At 40.5% G+C, this 17,377-nt stretch overlaps 1 protein-coding gene across 1 annotated transcript in view; it reads left to right on the top strand.

The window, feature by feature from the left end:
- The first annotated feature begins 12,357 nt into the window (after positions 1–12,357).
- Positions 12,358–17,377, top strand: part of slc35f4 (solute carrier family 35 member F4) — a 43,524-nt gene continuing 38,504 nt past the window's right edge. Inside the window, exon 1 of the mRNA XM_041813154.1 lies at positions 12,358–12,641. Coding sequence (XP_041669088.1) covers positions 12,413–12,641 — 229 coding nt within the window. The 5' untranslated portion in view covers positions 12,358–12,412. The remainder of the gene's footprint in view (positions 12,642–17,377) is intronic.

Raw genomic sequence — 17,377 nt, 5'->3', positions numbered from 1 at the left:
GTGATTTTTTTTTCATTTTATGAGTTAACATCATCTGGGACTCTATCAGCTCTATTTCATCTGACTTGTTTTTACCTTGGAAATCCCTGTTCTGTCCCATTGGTCCCATTGAACCCTCAGCCTACAGCTTTCCACCCATGGCTTATTAAATACGATCTAACACTTGGGAAAATCAGCCAGGAGGTTAGGGTTAAACTCTAACGCAGGATATCTTGATGACACCAGTAATTCAAGGTCAAGATGGGTATCGACTTGAAGATCTTTCAAGGGATTTGGAGATTCTCCACAGAGCCTTTAGCACCAGTCGCTGTAATTTGTCCTTTAGTGAGGAAAGGTGCCGGAGGCTGCCATTGTTCTGGTAGATTTGTTTCCTGTTGCTAATGCACAGGGTGAGGCATGGAGATGTGTCCCTGAACACATGACCTTGTGGGTTGAACAAATGTTGGTCTTAATCATCCTCTTCTTACAGCATCAGCCGTTACATCATGTCTCTGGGTCTTTATGACTCTTTAAACACACAAAGCCACTGAACAAAAAATACTGTTACATTGTGCTGTTCAGAAAATACAAGACGCACTGAATCAGAGAGTAAAACCTCATGCAAGCAGAGTAAAACCGACATTAAAAGTAAAGGAAGAGTTTTTACATCTTTTCTCCATGTACATCCTGAGCACAAATAAAGGTTTTTTGGTTCGAAAGTTCACTAACCTTTTGTGGTTTCACACACTGACTGCTCTCTGTCATTAAACAGTTGGTTAAAGAGTCAAATATACTCTCATCAGCTGGAGTACAGCCATGTGTTTGATCTTTTAAAGAAAATATGATGAGAGTTTGACTCATGCTAAGCTGGTATATGCTACAAAATAATGAAGAGGGGTCAGGCTCCCACATTGCTCAAGCTGAAGCTAATGTAGCTACATTTGCTTACATTGTAATGTTAACTACATAGCTTGCAGAGTGAATAGTAGCTTACAGGAACAAACTTGTCCCCCATGAAAACACTACTGCGGCTAACATAGCTAAGGCCAAATCTAAGAAAGCTACATTAGCTATGTAAGCCATGTTAGCTAGGTAACCTATCATTATTCATGTTTAGCTATGTTGCTTATGTAGCTAACACTAACGAAGCAATCGAGGCAAGCATACCTACAATGGCTTATTTTGTAATGCTGACTACATTATGCTAACATAGCCAGATAGGCCAAAGCCAAGAAAGCTACATTAGCTATGGAAGCTACGTTAGCTACATAGGTAACCTAGCTAAAGACAGTACACCTTTTACAGTTTTGCATCTCATAACCCATAAAGTGGCTATGTAAATAGCTATTGTTATTCATATAAAATAGCTACGTAACAAAGCTAGTTTAGCTTAAAAAAAACTATGTTAGTGATTTTTGCCGATTCTACATTTTCTAAGGCTAACCTAGCTATGTTAGCTATGTAGCCACATTAGCTATGTAGCTATGTTGCCTACATTACTAATATAACAGTTATCATGGCTAAGTTTGCAAAAGTTAATGTAACTACATTGGCTTACTAAGTTATGTTAACTGTGCAGCTGGCAAAGCTACGTTAGCTTCAGCTTAAACTAATGAAGCTAAAGCAAGACACTGTTTGTGTAACTACTTCTAAAACGAGTCTATACATAATTAAATCCAGAATTAGACCACTGACTTTTTCTGTTCTACAAAATGTCGCTTATTCTGTCATGTTTGCAAAGCGGTTATTTTATGAATGGAACTGCCAGACTTTCTTTCCGAATAAAGAAAAAAAAAAAATTCTAAAACAGAATGGCAACTGTCCTCACTTCTATTCTGACAGAGGCAGCGCTTCACTATAGTAATCTGCTAGTGGGGTGGTCTTAGCTCTGCAGTCTGCACCCAGATCCTTCTCCACCCAAACTGACCCTTAACTTATCTGTCAAATCCAAAGTGCTGCAAGTAAAATAAAATATCTGTAGATGTAATCAGTTTTACAGAATCTATTGCAATAAACATCCTGATATCATTTAAATGCAGAGCAGGTGAGGGAGAGACAGACCCCCAGCTATTATCGACGAGACCATTACCAAAAATCCAGCCCAGTCAATCAGACTAAATGTCCTGTCCTTGCTGTTGCCGTTCTGCCTTGCGCTCCTCAGCCCTCTCACACTCAAGGCGCAATCCATCATCCTGACTGCAGGGAGGAGGGATGGAGCATGCAGAAAAGCTACGCCGTAGGATTTAATTTTGTTATCTCTAGAGGCCATAAATCTCCAGCCATGGCCTCCCAGATTCAGCAGGTAGGAAAAGTTAAATATCACCCAGAGGAACGCAGCTTTTGTCTAGTTTCATCAGTGGGAGCAGAAATCATGCACTAAGATAAAACACATGCAATGAAGCGTTAGAAGATATCAAAGAAAGCTTCAAGTGGCCTCAGGTTATATAACAACCTCCACTTTGATATAACAGGACCTCATGTTCAACCCTTTATTATGAATGTGAATTTTAGCTGCATCCAAACTAATCACTTCACTGGCAGCCAGTGTTTACAGGCCTAGCTAAACCCTGCTTGGTGACGGACATGGAACCAGGCCCATCTAAGATCTGAAATTAAATACACAGGTGTATTAAATTAGACAGGCAGTTGAAGTCATTTTGCAAAATTATTATTGTGATTGAGTTTTTTCTTTTTAGAAACGGAAGCAGTAGTTAGAACTGTGTCGTTTGAATGTAGAATGAAATGTTTTTTTCAATATACTGGGCCTGACTTAGCTGGATTAGCTGGATGCATGTAAACAAAAGCCCAGTTATGGGCTTTCCCAAGCTATGACTTTAGAAATAAAACTGGATTAAACTTCAGTTAAGGGTAATGGTTAGGGTAAAGGTTAGCATACCAAAAGTTTAAAGTTGAGAACCTGAGCTGCAAACCCTGATTACAAAACATTTAATAAAGCCAAGTACACAGCCTGCTTACAGGAAAAATGTTGTCCTACATGAAAACTATCTAAAGCAGCAGACATAGCTTATGTAGCTCCATTAGCTGTGTAAGCTCCGTAGATAACAAAGCTATGTAGCTAACAGTAAGCTAACAAAGCAGCTATGAATCTAAGTTATCTGCTTAGCTAAGTTAGTGTTAGCTATATTTGCTTATGGCTTACATGGCCACAGCTAGCATAGCTATCTAGCTAAAGGGCCTTGAGATAACTTCCAGTATAAGGTACCATACAAACAATGATTAATTGATTGAATGTAGCTATGCTTGCTAAAGCTCATGTTGCTAACTTAGGTATACTGGCTTATGTAGTGACAAAAATTGCATGCTAAGGTAGCTTCAGTAGCCAAAACTAATGAAGCTATCAGAGCCACCGCTAATGTAACTACTTCATACTTCACATAATTTAATCCTGGATTAGACCTCTGATTTTTTTTCTCAGTTTATGTTGCCCTGTCTGTATTGTTAGCAATGAGTTTTTTTTTTTGACGAATATAACTGTCAGATTTTTTTCATTAATTTTTTTAAAACAATCTAAAATAGCACTTCCTTTCTGAGATATAGTCAGATGAACGTCTGTGAGAGTGGCCGACAGAGATGTACGGTCTGCAGCGAGACCCCTTTCAAACCATTCCCCTTCCTACAGGTACGATGACCTCACTGTGTGGTCAGTCATCTGGATGAGTACATTGATTTTCTTTAACTATACAGTATTAGGTCAGAGGCTAATTGTCTTGGTCATGCAGTGGCCACGTTTGTGACATGATGTGATTTACTGATAAAGTAGTTCCACTGACGTGTCTCCAGCGTCCTCTGGCAGGCAAACGATAAATCGTGTTTATGTGCTTGGTGACATGTGGAGATGCTGACCTTCAGAAAAGTGGATACCCAGACTGTTGCTTATGAAAATTGCACGTGCGCATACACTTCTGTGGCTAATTGCCCGCTAGCCTTAACAGCACAGTGACAGTTTGTAACAGTTTGTAGTGTTTACTTAACATGCAGTATTTAACCATCCTCTATTTAAATCATGCTCAAACAGGCATGAAACATGGTAGGAAGTGAATTGTCATGACAGAGAGGCTAAGCTCTGTGGGTCGTCTATTTTTAAAAATGCTGCCTGGCCATTGTATGTTTTATTTATATGCGGCCTGGCATCCTGAAAAGGGAGCAAGCAGGCTTATTTGCCAATTTGCTCCTTCAGGCAAATCAACTTTTGATGCTCAAGAGAGACGAGGAAGAGGAAATCCTATAGGCTTCCTGGTGACTCTTTATCTTTGCATGGTGACAACAAAGAAAGGTTATGTGAGGATTCAAAGGACAGTATGATATTTTATCTCACACAGGCACAATGGATAAAAAGGGTAAGTAAAATCAACACATGCTGTCATGCACAATAGAGCCTACATTGTAGGCAGAGATTTGCCACTTTTATTTTGCACGATCACACATTTTTTTAAATAAAAATGTGGTTATTTACCCTGCTCCATGATTCTTTTACTCACTTTCATGTCTGTTTCCCTGATTAAAACCATACATTACCACAGAGACCTGGTGATCAAAGTTATTAAATATTTACTTCGCTTTCAAACGTGACCTTTGCAGACCAACGCTGCATGCAGCCACATTCGAGCTCACTATATTCAAATGACAAACCCGTCTTCTGCAGAAGAGCCTTCTTTCTTTCTCTCTCTCTCTCCCAGCTGCACGAGCCAGGTTATCTTTAGTGCACATTGAATATTTATACAGCAGGTGGCTGGGGAGTCGGTCACTGATCTCTAAGGTGACTTGCTGAGCCTCTGAGGGGGGTTTTGCTGCGCCAATGGGATGGACTGGGATGAAGTCACATGGGACATATTGTCTCCTCGCTGTGTCCTTTTATTGCAATTAGGCAAAGGATTATGTTTATGGTTGGATGCCCACAGTCTGATGAAGAGCAACTCTGCTCGAAACGTCACGTTGGTGCAATAAATAATCATATTTTTGGAGCCCTGCAGTGTGCGAGACGTCTTTCTGTTTGTGGTTGGACGCCCATGCCACAACATGAGCTTGCAGGAGAGGAGTCAATGAGCTATTAGAGCGAGGCCATTATGGTCAAACTATCTTTTGATTAATCTCCAAAAACTCTTAACTCTCAGCATTAAATTAAGAGGCAGAGGCTAAAAATAGATGCAACACTCAGCGAGCAAGATGCACGGAATAAACATTGCTTCAGAAGCCCATAGAGGGCCTGCATCTATTTATTTAATTTACTCTATTTTCCAGCAGTGACAAGTGAGTATAGTTTTTTTTTTTAAGACTGTAATGTATTTACCTCAATATCTTAGGATAGCAAAGCCCTAGTGCTTGTTTTCCCATGGGTACACATTGATTTCCCAAGAAAACAACTGGAATTAACTTGTTATGGGTTAACAGAGCAAGAAAAATAGTATGATTGAATCTCTGCTTTGGGTATTCTGGACTGTACAACATAAGTGAAGAGAAAAATTGAGGATCCAAAGCATTTGTTTTTACCTGGTGGGTCAGGACCCAAAGTAGTTCAAAGAGCTGTTTTTAGTGAGTTGCAAAAGTGTGCCTGGCAAAACAGAAGCTATTGCAAAAGTCTACAATGTATTGAAGCCCTTAAGGCCAGGTCAGACTACCCACAACATCAGGCCCAAAAATGAACTTGGGTTATGATAAACATTCTTGTAGAGAGACATCATCAACAATGCATCCGAGACACCCCACAACCATGATTCAACTGGACTGGCATGTCAGAACTTTTCTCGCATCTTTCGTCTAGTTTGACGCCCTGAACTGATGACAGTGAATAGGATGGCATATCTCCCTTTCATTTCATCTTCATTTACCAGAGTGACATTAAAATACTCTAGGACATCCACAGAGTTGTCCCTAAGCCATTCCTCTGTTGTCTTGACCCTGTGAACCCTTGGCCCAGTCTGTGGTCCTGAGCGCTGTGGAACAGGTTTTCATTAAGCATTTCTCTGTGCTTTACTCCATTCAGCTTCCAGACCCTGCTGCTGAAAAATGCCCCTACAGCATGATGCTGCCACCACCATGCTCTACTGGTGGGATGGTAGAGGGCAGGTGATGAGTGGTACCTGGGTTCTCCAGACGTAATATTTAAAATTAGGTCAAACAGTTCAATCTTGGTTTCATCAGACCAGAGAATCTTGTTTCTCACAGTCAGAGAGTCCTTCAGGTGCTTTTATGCAAACTCCAAGCAGGCTTTCATGAGTTTTGTACTGAGGAGAGGCTTCATCTACCTACTCTGCCATGAAACCCAGACTGGTGGAGGGCTGCAGTTGGTCACATCTCTTATTCAGGTCCTTCTGCCCCGATTGCTAAGTTTGACCAGTCGACCAGCTCTTAGAAGAGTCCTGGTCGTGCTAAACTTCTTCATGAATTATGGAGGCCCCTGCACCCTTGGTAACATCATTTTAGTTAATGTTTTTACGTAAGGCAAAGTAGCTGCACTAGCTCTTGCTTTAGCTATGTGAGCTTTAGCAAATATAGCTAAAACTAATGTAGCTACATTAGCTAGGTAGTTAAAATTTCTTCATAAGCCAGTGCAGCACTTCAGCAACTTAAGCTTTAGCAAATGTGGACAAAGCTAACATAGCTATATTAGCTACATGGTTAAAATTTCTACATAAGCCAATGTAGCCATGGAAGCCTTCAATTCAGCAAGCTGTGCTTTAGCAAAGGTGGATAAAGCTAACGTTGCTATAATAGCTAAACTGTTAAAATTTCACTTAAGCCAACGTAGCCATGTAAGATTTCACTTCAGTAACCTGCGCTTTAGCAAACATGGATAAATAAGCTACATTAGTTACGTAGGTAACATAACTATATAGCTAATGTAGCTTTGTTTGCTTTAGCCTAAGCTACATTAGCTGCTGTGCAGGCTGTTTATTCAAGTTCACTGAACATTTTATCAGTAGGTTTTGCAGGTCAGGTTTTTTAGTTTTTAACTTTAAGTATCCTTACCCCTACCTTACCCTTTACCCTAACTGGCAGTTCAATCTGTTTTGAAAGTTTAAGTGTGTTTTTTCATTCTGACAGATGCAGCCTCTAACAGTAGTGGTCTTCAAGTGGGGGCATCTGAGAGTGGCAGTCTGCAGCCATACTGTCTAGATAAAATTTCCCCAATAAGGTGCATTTACTTTTTACCTTTTAACAGCTTTTCTCCCTCATGGTGTGAAATTTATCCATGAACTAAAAATGATGGTGTAATGTTTAGTAGAGACAGATTATAGATTTCATTTTTTGTTGAACAGAATCCTCAATTAAGGAGCGTAAATGGGAAGAGCTGAAAAGCTAATCTCTCCTTAACTTGTAAATGAGAAATGAGGTCACATAATTATTAGGACTGGGAGAGATGAGGGGCAGGATCTTGGGTGACAGATTACTCCGCTAATAGCAGAGAATAATCCAAAGTAACAAGAAAAAAGTGGCGGAGATGCAGCGACAGAACGGTAGCTTCTAGTTATAGAAATGTCTAATTCAGTTATGATGGCCAATGGCCATTGTGAGAAGACACATCCAATTCAACTATAAAAATTACAAACTTCTCTTGACTGGAAACTGTTAGAGTGATATGAGGTGATGTAAGCACTCAGATAACTTGTCTGCATTTGATTAATTCAATTTTCATTGAGGACCTAAGGACTGTTTCAAGTAGTTGGGTGTAGGGTAGTGTGGTGTATGTTTGTGCGAAAATACCGTTGTAAGTCATCATGTTATTATAATAAAACTGATAAAACTGTAATGGGAAAAAGGAATAACAAGTCTAGAGGAGAGGAAGGTCGCACAGTGTTTAATATGCACAGGATTAATGCTAAGCAAAGCTTTGACTGCTAATCAGGATGTCTGAGATAAAAGTTGGCCTCTTTCAGCCCAGCAAAGGTTGACCTGACCGCAGTGGAGGTAAGTCAGAAACCTTATAAAGAAGATACAGGAGCCTTTCTTTCCTGACAGCTTTTAAGATGTCCTTCAAAGTTTTTATGAAGATCACTTGACAATAATGGCCCTTTCAGGCCTTACAGAGACTAAATGTGCATTTCAGATTTTAAAAGTCACCCCTTGTATAGTCAGAGCTCATGCACGAACAGACGTTTATAATGTCAGTTATTGCAGCAAAGATTTTAATGAGCCTTCTGCTGTCACACAGTAATTTTCCCTTGAGCTAAATTCATCTTGAATGCATTAGCAGCTGCTGGAAAATAATAAGTCAGGCGAGTACCTGAAAGAAAACAGCCAATGGAGAGTCTCCTTATGTTGCTGTGTATGTTTTGTGTTGCATGAACTATTCAGAATCGCACCGCGGCAGAAGTAGGCGACTGAAGAAAACTTTTTTGGACCGGAGCTGCACAGACTTGTAAGAAAGTGTCCAATAATAAATTAGCATTTCTCAAGAGGCGTGGAGAAACTTTTCTGGGCACTGGCATTTCATTGTTGTAGCCACAAAGCTGTCCCCGAACTGAGTGTGTGAGATAAGTGCTTTGGAGCACAAACAAACTGAAACAAAAGAACATGAGGTGGAGATTGGTTCAGTAAGTAAAAGAGGGGGAGGAAGCACTTCTGGCGTCCAAGGGCATCATAAACCCCGGCATGTGTCTGCACAACAATGCCAACAGGGGCGCAAATTCTCCACACACAGGAAATCGATTTCACACGCAGAGTGGAGGACTTGGAAAGAGGCGTATCGGAGAGACACTGAAATACTGCTTCTTGTGTTATTGGATTTGGAGCCTGGTTTTTCTGTTTGTCTTTTTTTGTTTAGTTCAATGCTTCTGCAAGCTGGGGGATCCAGTCAAGTAAGGCTTCCAAGAGGCAGACTGAGAACCTGTGGCAGAGGAAAAGAGAAGAGAGAGGAAAAGAGATTGTTCTGGGGTTTACTTTAGAATCAAATTCATAAGTGCTGGAAAATGATAACACAAAACTTCATTTGGTATGGCATAAAATAATGTGCACAAACTTTATAATCTTTAAGCCTTTATATTACACTGACAATAAATGCCAAAAATAAAAATAACACATGGTCATAATGGAAGTGTAGTGATGATTTCAGAGCTGTGAACTAGTGTGAGATGTGCCACATTTGTTTAAATAAAGAATATATTTAATTTATGTGAATACAGTGGAAACACTGGGGGTCAAGAATGAGCAGCATTTGTCCAAAAATAAAGGAGACCAATAATAAAAAGCTGTGAAAACAGCCTGGATAGAGTTATGTACAGTGCTTGAAAAACCTTTAGCCCATTGGATGTTTTACTATTTTATTGATTTTTTTTTTAAATTAGTTATGGTGAATAAAATTTGGCTTTTTTTGTCAAAAAATCCGTCTTAATGTCAAAGTGAAAACAGATTTCTCCAAAGTAATGTCTATTAAATAAAAATATGTAAGGTACAATAAATATACGCCCCCTTTTAAGTGATGAACCTAATTCAACAGAGGTCCAGAGTGCTGGTAGTCTCACAGTTAGAGAAATGGGGATCACCTGAGTGCAGTGAATGTGTACCAAGGGATTGTAGTATAAAGACACCTGTTTCTTGAAGATCCAGTCACTTGTCAATCAGTATTCCTGGCTACCATTACACCACAAAGACAACAGAGCAATTTCAGCAACTTAGGGAAGAGGTTGTTGAAAAATTTAAGTCAGGCATGAATACAGAAAATTTTCAAGCCACTGAACATCCCTTGGAGTTCAGTTAAATCCACCATCAAGAAATGGAAGGAATATGGCACATGTGTAAATCTGAGCCTGTTTAAGGTCATGCCACAGCATTTCTATAAGAGTTAAGTCCAGACTTTGACTAAGTCACCCCAGAACCTTCGTTTTCCATTTTCTAAGCCATTCTGAAAAAGACCTGCTGTGTGTGTTTCAGATCATTGTCCTGCTGCATAACCCAAGTGTGCTTTAGCTTAAGGTCACAAAATGATGGCCGGACCTTCTCCTTAAGGATTTTCTGCTAGAGATAAGAATTCACGAATTCAACCAGGTCCTGGAGCAGCAAAGCAGCCTTAGACCACCAACCTACCACCACCATGTTTGACTGCTGGTGTGCTGGTTGTTTTCTAAAATGCTGTGTTATGGGTTACACCAGATATATAAAAATTTCAACTGTTGTCTTGTCAGTCCACAGAATGTTTTCTTGGGGATCAAGATGTTTTTAGTCGATTGCGAGAAGAGCCTTTGTGTTCTTTTTTTGTAAGCAGTGGTTTTGATCTTGGAATACCCCTATGGATGCTGTTTTTCCCAGTCTCTTTCTTGTTGTTGAAACATGAACACTGACCTTAACTGAGACAAGTGAGGCCTGCAGGTCTTTAGATGTTGTTCTGGGTTCTTTTGTGACCTCCTGGATAAATCGTCCATGTGTTCTTGCAGTCATTTTTGTAGGCCAGCCACTCCTGGGAAGGTTCCTTAATGTTCCAAGTTTTCTCTATTTGTGGATAATGGCATTCACCATGGGTCGCTAGAGTCCCAAAGCCTTAGAAATGGCTTTGTAACCCTTTCCAGACTCAGTGACTTTGTTTCTAATTGGTTCTTGAATTTCTTATGATGGTGCCATTTCTGGTTGGTTTCTCATGATTTGACTTATTCATGTTGGTATGGATATAACAATGGCTTTCCTGTGATAGCTAATTTCTCAGTATTTTGGGAAAAAGACTAGAGTTGACTTGTTATTGCAGGGGAAAACAAGGTCATTTTTCTGAGATAATGAGATATAAAATATAATATCACAATACAATGATGGAAATGAACTAATTGTTGCAGAAAGCTCAACTGTATAAATGTGTGGGTCAGATCACAACAAACAATATCCTCCTACATAGGATTTTTATTACACACATTAACATGAAGTAATATGTGTTTTACACTGCAAAACAATGTTAATTTAGTTAGTTTAGTGATATTTCTCCACTGTGGGTAGATCTGTCAAAAAACAATACACCTGACGGATTTACCTGTAGTGAAGAAATACCATGGATTTTGAATGTCTGACGAAAACTAAATTAAAATTTATTCTCATTTTAGTCATCTTGACAAAAACTAAACTTACTTTTGGTCAGTTAAGTCATCAAAGATCTCATTTTTGCTAGTCTTAGTCTAGTCTTTCCCATGGCAAAATTTGTGTAGAGAAGAATTTTTAGTCACTGTTTTTAGTTGATGAAATTAACACTGGCTAGTTGAATAATTGTTAGACACCAAGCTGTCATGTGATCCATGCAGCTCTGAGCTCTTCTTGTTAAGTTTGAACAAGATGGCTTTGCCATAACAAGTCATAAATAGCACTGCTTAACAAGCTAGGAGGCTTATTATAGGAAGGCTAATATAAATTGCCTGTGCAAGTATAACTCAGCCTGTATTTTGGAGACATGTAGGAGACTCCATGGTCAAGTAGAATGGTCTGATGAGACACTGCACATCACCACAAACACACCATCCCCACTGTGAAGCACAGTGGTGGCAGCATCATGCTGTGGGGATGCTTCTCAGCAGCCAACCCTGGAATGATTGCAAAGGTAGAGGGTAAAATTAATGTGGCAAAATAGAGGCAAATCCTGGAGGACAATCTCATTCAGCCTGAGGGAGAATTACAACTTGCTGGGATTGCAGCAAAAGACACATCTACTAAATACTGACTTCAAGGGGATGAAAAATTATAGTCACTTATTTAATCTTACATATTTGACACAGACATTACTTAGTATAAATCTGTTTTCATTTTGACATGTTTTGGTCAAAGTCAATTATATTGGCCATAATTGGTTTATAAAACCAATGCCAGAGTAAAACATCCAAGGGGATGAATACTTTTCTTGTAGGAGCATGTGACTTGAAACGATAAATTTACAAAATGTCTTTTTAATGTAAAAAAAAAAATAACTGAAAGGGAGAGCTGAAATGAAATTTAGGGGTGCTTCTGCACACTTGAAAAAGGTCTGAAATCGCCTATGGATCATCAGATGCATGTCATTGTAGGGCTTCCGTACAACAGACATCATTTTGCTGCCAACGTAAAGACGCTGAGCTTATTCGAGAGCCACCTGCCTTCGTGTTTTCAGGAACTTGTTGTCACGCAGGCTGTAATGTCTGTTGGCTCCTGTGCTCCACACTGCTGATACAGCCAAGTCCTCTCCTTCATCTAATTGAATTCAAAACATGTGGTAGTAGTGACACGCCCCCTAGTGTCTGATGCCCGCCAGCCTTCTGGAGTTTGATAACCTTGCTCCGCGTCCGGTAGCATCACTGAAGGAATGTGAATGTGGATTTGGATGTCCTCCCTCTCCTCCTCCTCCCCCTCCTCTCCCTCCTCATCTTCTTCCTCATCTTGTTGCTAATTGTTGCTGCAGCCTCCGGAGGGTCTCTCGCATGTTGATCAGGGCTCACCTCCGCTCTCTAAGCATCTCTGTCCGCTCGGACCCGCAATGATTAGCACGGAGAGTGTCCAGGAGAGTGGAGAGCAGCCCTGCGTCAGGCTGGAGCCCGCGAAGAGCACGCACTTACCGGGCAAGGCGACGCCGACCGGAGGAAGCAGCGCGGTGTTCACGGGCAGCAGCCCCAAAGTGACGGCCAACGGGGTGCACGACATCGAGGACCGAATCTTGAGGATCACCGGCTACTACGGCTACAACCCGGGCTACTCCAGTCACAGAAGTGAGTAAAAGTGATTGGATTGTGCGTGCATGCGACATTTTTTAGCAGCGTGACCCTTCAGTAAAAGAGACAACAAATGTATATAAATGTAATGAAGGTGAAAAATGTCCATATGGATCACTGCATCCACCCACACCCACATAATAAGGAAACAATGCATGTATCTTCTTCCTTTGCAAATAAGTTTTTACTTTAATTAGGCTGTTGCTAAATCAGCTAATGCAAACTACACAAAATTGGTTTTTAATTCAGGCTGTTGTGATGCAGCATGATGTCAGTCAATGCTAATTGAGCTGGAGGCTGGGGGATGCTGGCCCATCCATTCATGTGTGGGACACTAGAGAGAGAGGGAGTAGCACTATTAGGCTGTGTAATTAGACAGCAAAGTGTCTCACTCAGCTGCCATATTCCAACTCCATTCCAAAGTAAACTGTTTAAACTGTCGTCTAATGTATGCTGCCCATGTTGGTGAACTCTGCAAACAATCACTTACACGGCGGCCCTCATATTGAACTCCAAATGTTTGATTACAACAATCAATTCCCCCGCAAATGGCAAACACAGCAGCTCTCCGTGTGATGCATGTGAATATTGCCTGCAATCTCCAAAAATATAGCAGCTCTTCTTCAATAGCCCCTCCATAATTTCCATTTGTCACTGTGGTTGTGATTGGTAGAGCAATATGGAGTTCTGCTGACACAGAGACAATGGCAAGGGTTGGGAGAGGAGAGCTGATAACGCACTTTGTTCCTGAGGTTGATCTTTAAAATCTGGCCCCCACAGCACGGTTTTGTAAAAGTATTGTCGGAGGGATTATAACAGCGAGAAAAGAACAACTATGCTCTGCACACAGCCAATTAGAGTGTTTTTACAAACTGCTGTATGGTAATGAAGTAAGGTGAGTGGAGCAGGATTTCAAAAGGTTTGTAGCGTAAAGGTTCTCTATTAAAGATAGGGGAGAACTTTGTTTTTCCTGCATAAATCTGTAGCGTAGTAATTCGTTATCTCCATCTGAGAGTCTCTTGTGTTTCAGATGCTGATGCACTTCAACTCAAATGAATCAGACTCATCATGTAAGCTCCCATGTATTCCCCTCTGGCTCTTACGTAAAAGCTCAGCTTCAAATTCATGACGTCTGTAGGGGAGATGCGCTTCAAGTGTTACGACGTTCCACAAAAAAATAAATAAAAAACCACTACTCAGGTCTTGTACTCTGTGACATTATGCATCACTGTGACAAACTTGTTTTATGTCTCAGAGGAAATGTGTGTTCACAGATTCACACACTCTGTTTGGATGAACTGAGAGCTCCTCAAAGGTTTTTTAGGTTGAGGCTGAGGAAAAGGAAATGAGTGTGTCTCTCATTAAGGGCCTCTTGTTTATCAGGGCTGTCAGTTGCAGGAGATTAAGCATGAATGCAATCACGCAATTTTCACTGGAGAATATATCTACATGTCAACGTTCATCTATGGAGAGAAAACCCAATTAACAAAGAAAACTTTGAACATTCAATTGAAAACACAGTGAGAAACTAATAAGATGAGGGGCTTTCAAAATAACAGTGATTCTATTTGATGGGCAGTTTTTTACACATGCACTCCTAACAATTACTGGAAATTTCCAGGCTTGATTTATGAGTTGGTTGTTCATACATGCATCTCCTAGCAGGAGAATATCCCTGTCAGATGATGCATGGGGGCAGGGTGTTAGGAGAAAGGGCATGACATTAAAAAACTGTGAAAGTGGCGAACGATGCAGCAGAATCCAATGACAATTTTGGCCTTTTGATTAATGCTGTGTGTAGTTTGACATATTATATCAACAAAAGGGGCTGAGAAGAAGTTAGTAACTACCAGCTGTGATTTTTTTAGTGATTATTACCTACTGTAACCACATGGGCTCACTAAAATCCATGGGGAATTTTAGGGGTGTTAGGAGAAATTCCTAACAATATTAGGGTGAAACAAGGAAGGTTTCCATCCAACAGTTTTTTTGCACATTTTCATTTTGCAACTAAAAACATCTGTAACAGCTGCAAGTTCTTTAAAACAAACAAAAATAGGAAAAGTTGAAATATCCACCTTATTCCTTTCAACCCATGACACTTTGCGTGAATTCTGGGTGAGACATCCAGTACCTTCTGACACAGAAGCATTTTCCAACGTAGCAAGATGTTAATGCTCAGTATTAGAGCACATTTACACCAGAGCTGTATGGTCCGCTTTAAATGAGCTTTGGTCCATTTTCCTGGATAGTCTGGTTCATTTGGAGTGGTGTGAAAGCTCATACAAACTCTAGTGCGGATCAAACAAGCAGATTCTGGTCCGCTTAAAAATGGGGTCTCTGTAACCTTGCAAAGCAGATGGATTCGTCCGTTTCTGTGTTACTTACTGGCAAATCCATCTTGCAAAGCTCCCATCTGAACCGTTTGGACCGTTTGTTAGAAAGTGACAGGACCAATCAGTGTTGAGGGGCAGTACTTTCGGGCACGGTGGAGTCATGACATATGCAAGTAGCAACAAGAGGCCGGTGCAATTATGGCAGAAGACATTAGCGTGGATGCTGCTAAAGCGTACGTTTTATCAGAACTTGATGACATTTCATTGTTAAAAGATTTTTGTCAAAAACAACAAAGGTCGTGTACTGACATATCTACAGTTGCCATAGCTTGCATTATGCGCTATCTATGGAGTTTACTCATTGGTAGCAGCACACCTTGGTTTGGGGCTACAACGTTTTGTCGCTCTGATTGGCCCGTAAAGACGTGACAGACAGAATGTTTATCCGATCACCCTCCAAGTTTTTTTTTATTTTCAAAGGCTCTGCCCTTTTCCAAACGCTGTCTATGGAAGGTTTCCCATCTGGAATGTCGGGTTAGGGTGTTGGTTCCCTTCGAAAGGACCCTGGTGCAGTTCGTTTGAGATGTGAAAGCAAAGTGGATGAACTTGTGAGCCAAAGGCAAAAGGGGGCACAAAGCATAATAATTTAGGGATTAATATATGGGATTTAATATACTCAAATACATGTCAGTACCTCGCTCGGCATCTGTGTAGCCATGGCAACACGTCGTAGTGTCTTATTCACATGTTGGCTCGCCTTTTTCTTCGGTAGTTTATAGTTTATAGGGATTCACGATATTGGATTTTTGCTGATATCTGATATGCCAATATTTACAGATACATTTAGCCAACACCGATATCGATTGAATATGTTTTACATAACTAAAAATTCAGCCCTTTGGGCACATTTTAAGGTTTGAGGATGAAAAAAGAAACAACTTTTTTTTTCTTAAAACACACTTTAAAGTTTAAAGAATGACGATGAATGAAGAAAGATCTCAACTTACATAGGTCTGTTGGTCCAGCCTAAAATTTCACTAATTTATTAGTATAATGGCCAAATTTTACAGTCCACATATACTGCTATTAACGGCTAGAATATCGGATGCAGATATCAGCAGAAATTTTGATATCTGCGGATAACAATGTTATCTGCAGATATCAATGTTATCTTAAGCTAACATCTGCCGATAATATGAGGCTGATAATATTGTGCCTCCCTTATTACCTCCGCCAAGGAAGTTATGTGATTGGATGGGTTTGTTCGTTTGTTAGTTTGTTAGCTTGTTAGCAACATAACTCAAAAAGTCATTTTCATGAAACTTTCAGGAAATGTCAGAAATGGCATAAGGAAGAACTGTTTAGATTTTGGGAGTGATCCGGATCACCGTCTGGATCAAGGAATTTTTTAAAAGGATTCTGTACTATTGGGAGATAGGGCTAATGGTAGAGGTCTGCACTGTTACCACGTTACACCAGGAGATGGCAGACATGAGTAACTTGTTCAAAGTTTTGGAGCGTATAGACTTTGTAAGACACACTCCCGGTCGAGGAGGCGAGTTGGAGCGTAACAGAGAGAAGACAGCAAAGTGTAGCGAGAATACTCACAATGCTGGGAGGAATAGAGAAATATTCACCCTCTGCCATGACTTTCAGTCGTCCGGTGAGACTATGGGTGCTTCCGCTGTGACAGTCCGCACGTAACGAAGCCAGTGCTTTGCCTCACTGTGTATCCACCCCACCGGGGAGGGAGTAATCGGCGAATTAGATTTTGGGAGTCATCCGGATCACCGTCTGAATCCAGGAATGTTTTTAAAGGATTCTTCACTATTGGGAGATAGGGCTGATGGCGGAGGTCTGCGCTCTCTGAGTGCTTTTCTAGTTGTTTATGTTAAAAAAAAGACAGGCGGAAGGAGTTTTCGTTTTCCTTTACGTCTCCTTTTCGTCTTCGCCACTTTTTGTTTGGGGCAACAGCGCCACAAACTTCTGGTTTGGTTCTTTCGACCAAGGGCAATGTGAGTGTGCACCAAACCATAGGATAGTGCAATGATGTTGCAATTTGAGTTCCGAACTGAACTGAGTCCCCAAGACTATCAGGTGTGAAAACGACCATAGAGCATTTTAGAGTTTAAGTAACCTGACATGCAAGACAGATTTTTCCTATATCCAGGTAAGTATATCGCATTTACCTAGGAAGGCGTTCACATTTGTAATTGGACAAACATTACATCAGTCACATTCCTTACAGTCCATTCAGAATGACAAGATAAAATGAGGTGTTAGGCATGCACAGCTCATCAGGCTGGCACTGCTGTGGGTGATGAAAGGTGGACTATATTGGTGGATAAAACTCAAGGGAGATCAGCAAAAACATCTTCCCCAAAGACAAGCTTTCTG

This window comes from Cheilinus undulatus, linkage group 18, assembly GCF_018320785.1.
Source record: "Cheilinus undulatus linkage group 18, ASM1832078v1, whole genome shotgun sequence".
In the NCBI taxonomy this organism is placed as follows: domain Eukaryota; kingdom Metazoa; phylum Chordata; class Actinopteri; order Labriformes; family Labridae; genus Cheilinus; species Cheilinus undulatus.
Note: the sequence above shows the minus strand (reverse complement) of the source record. Positions and strands in the feature narration are given on the sequence as shown.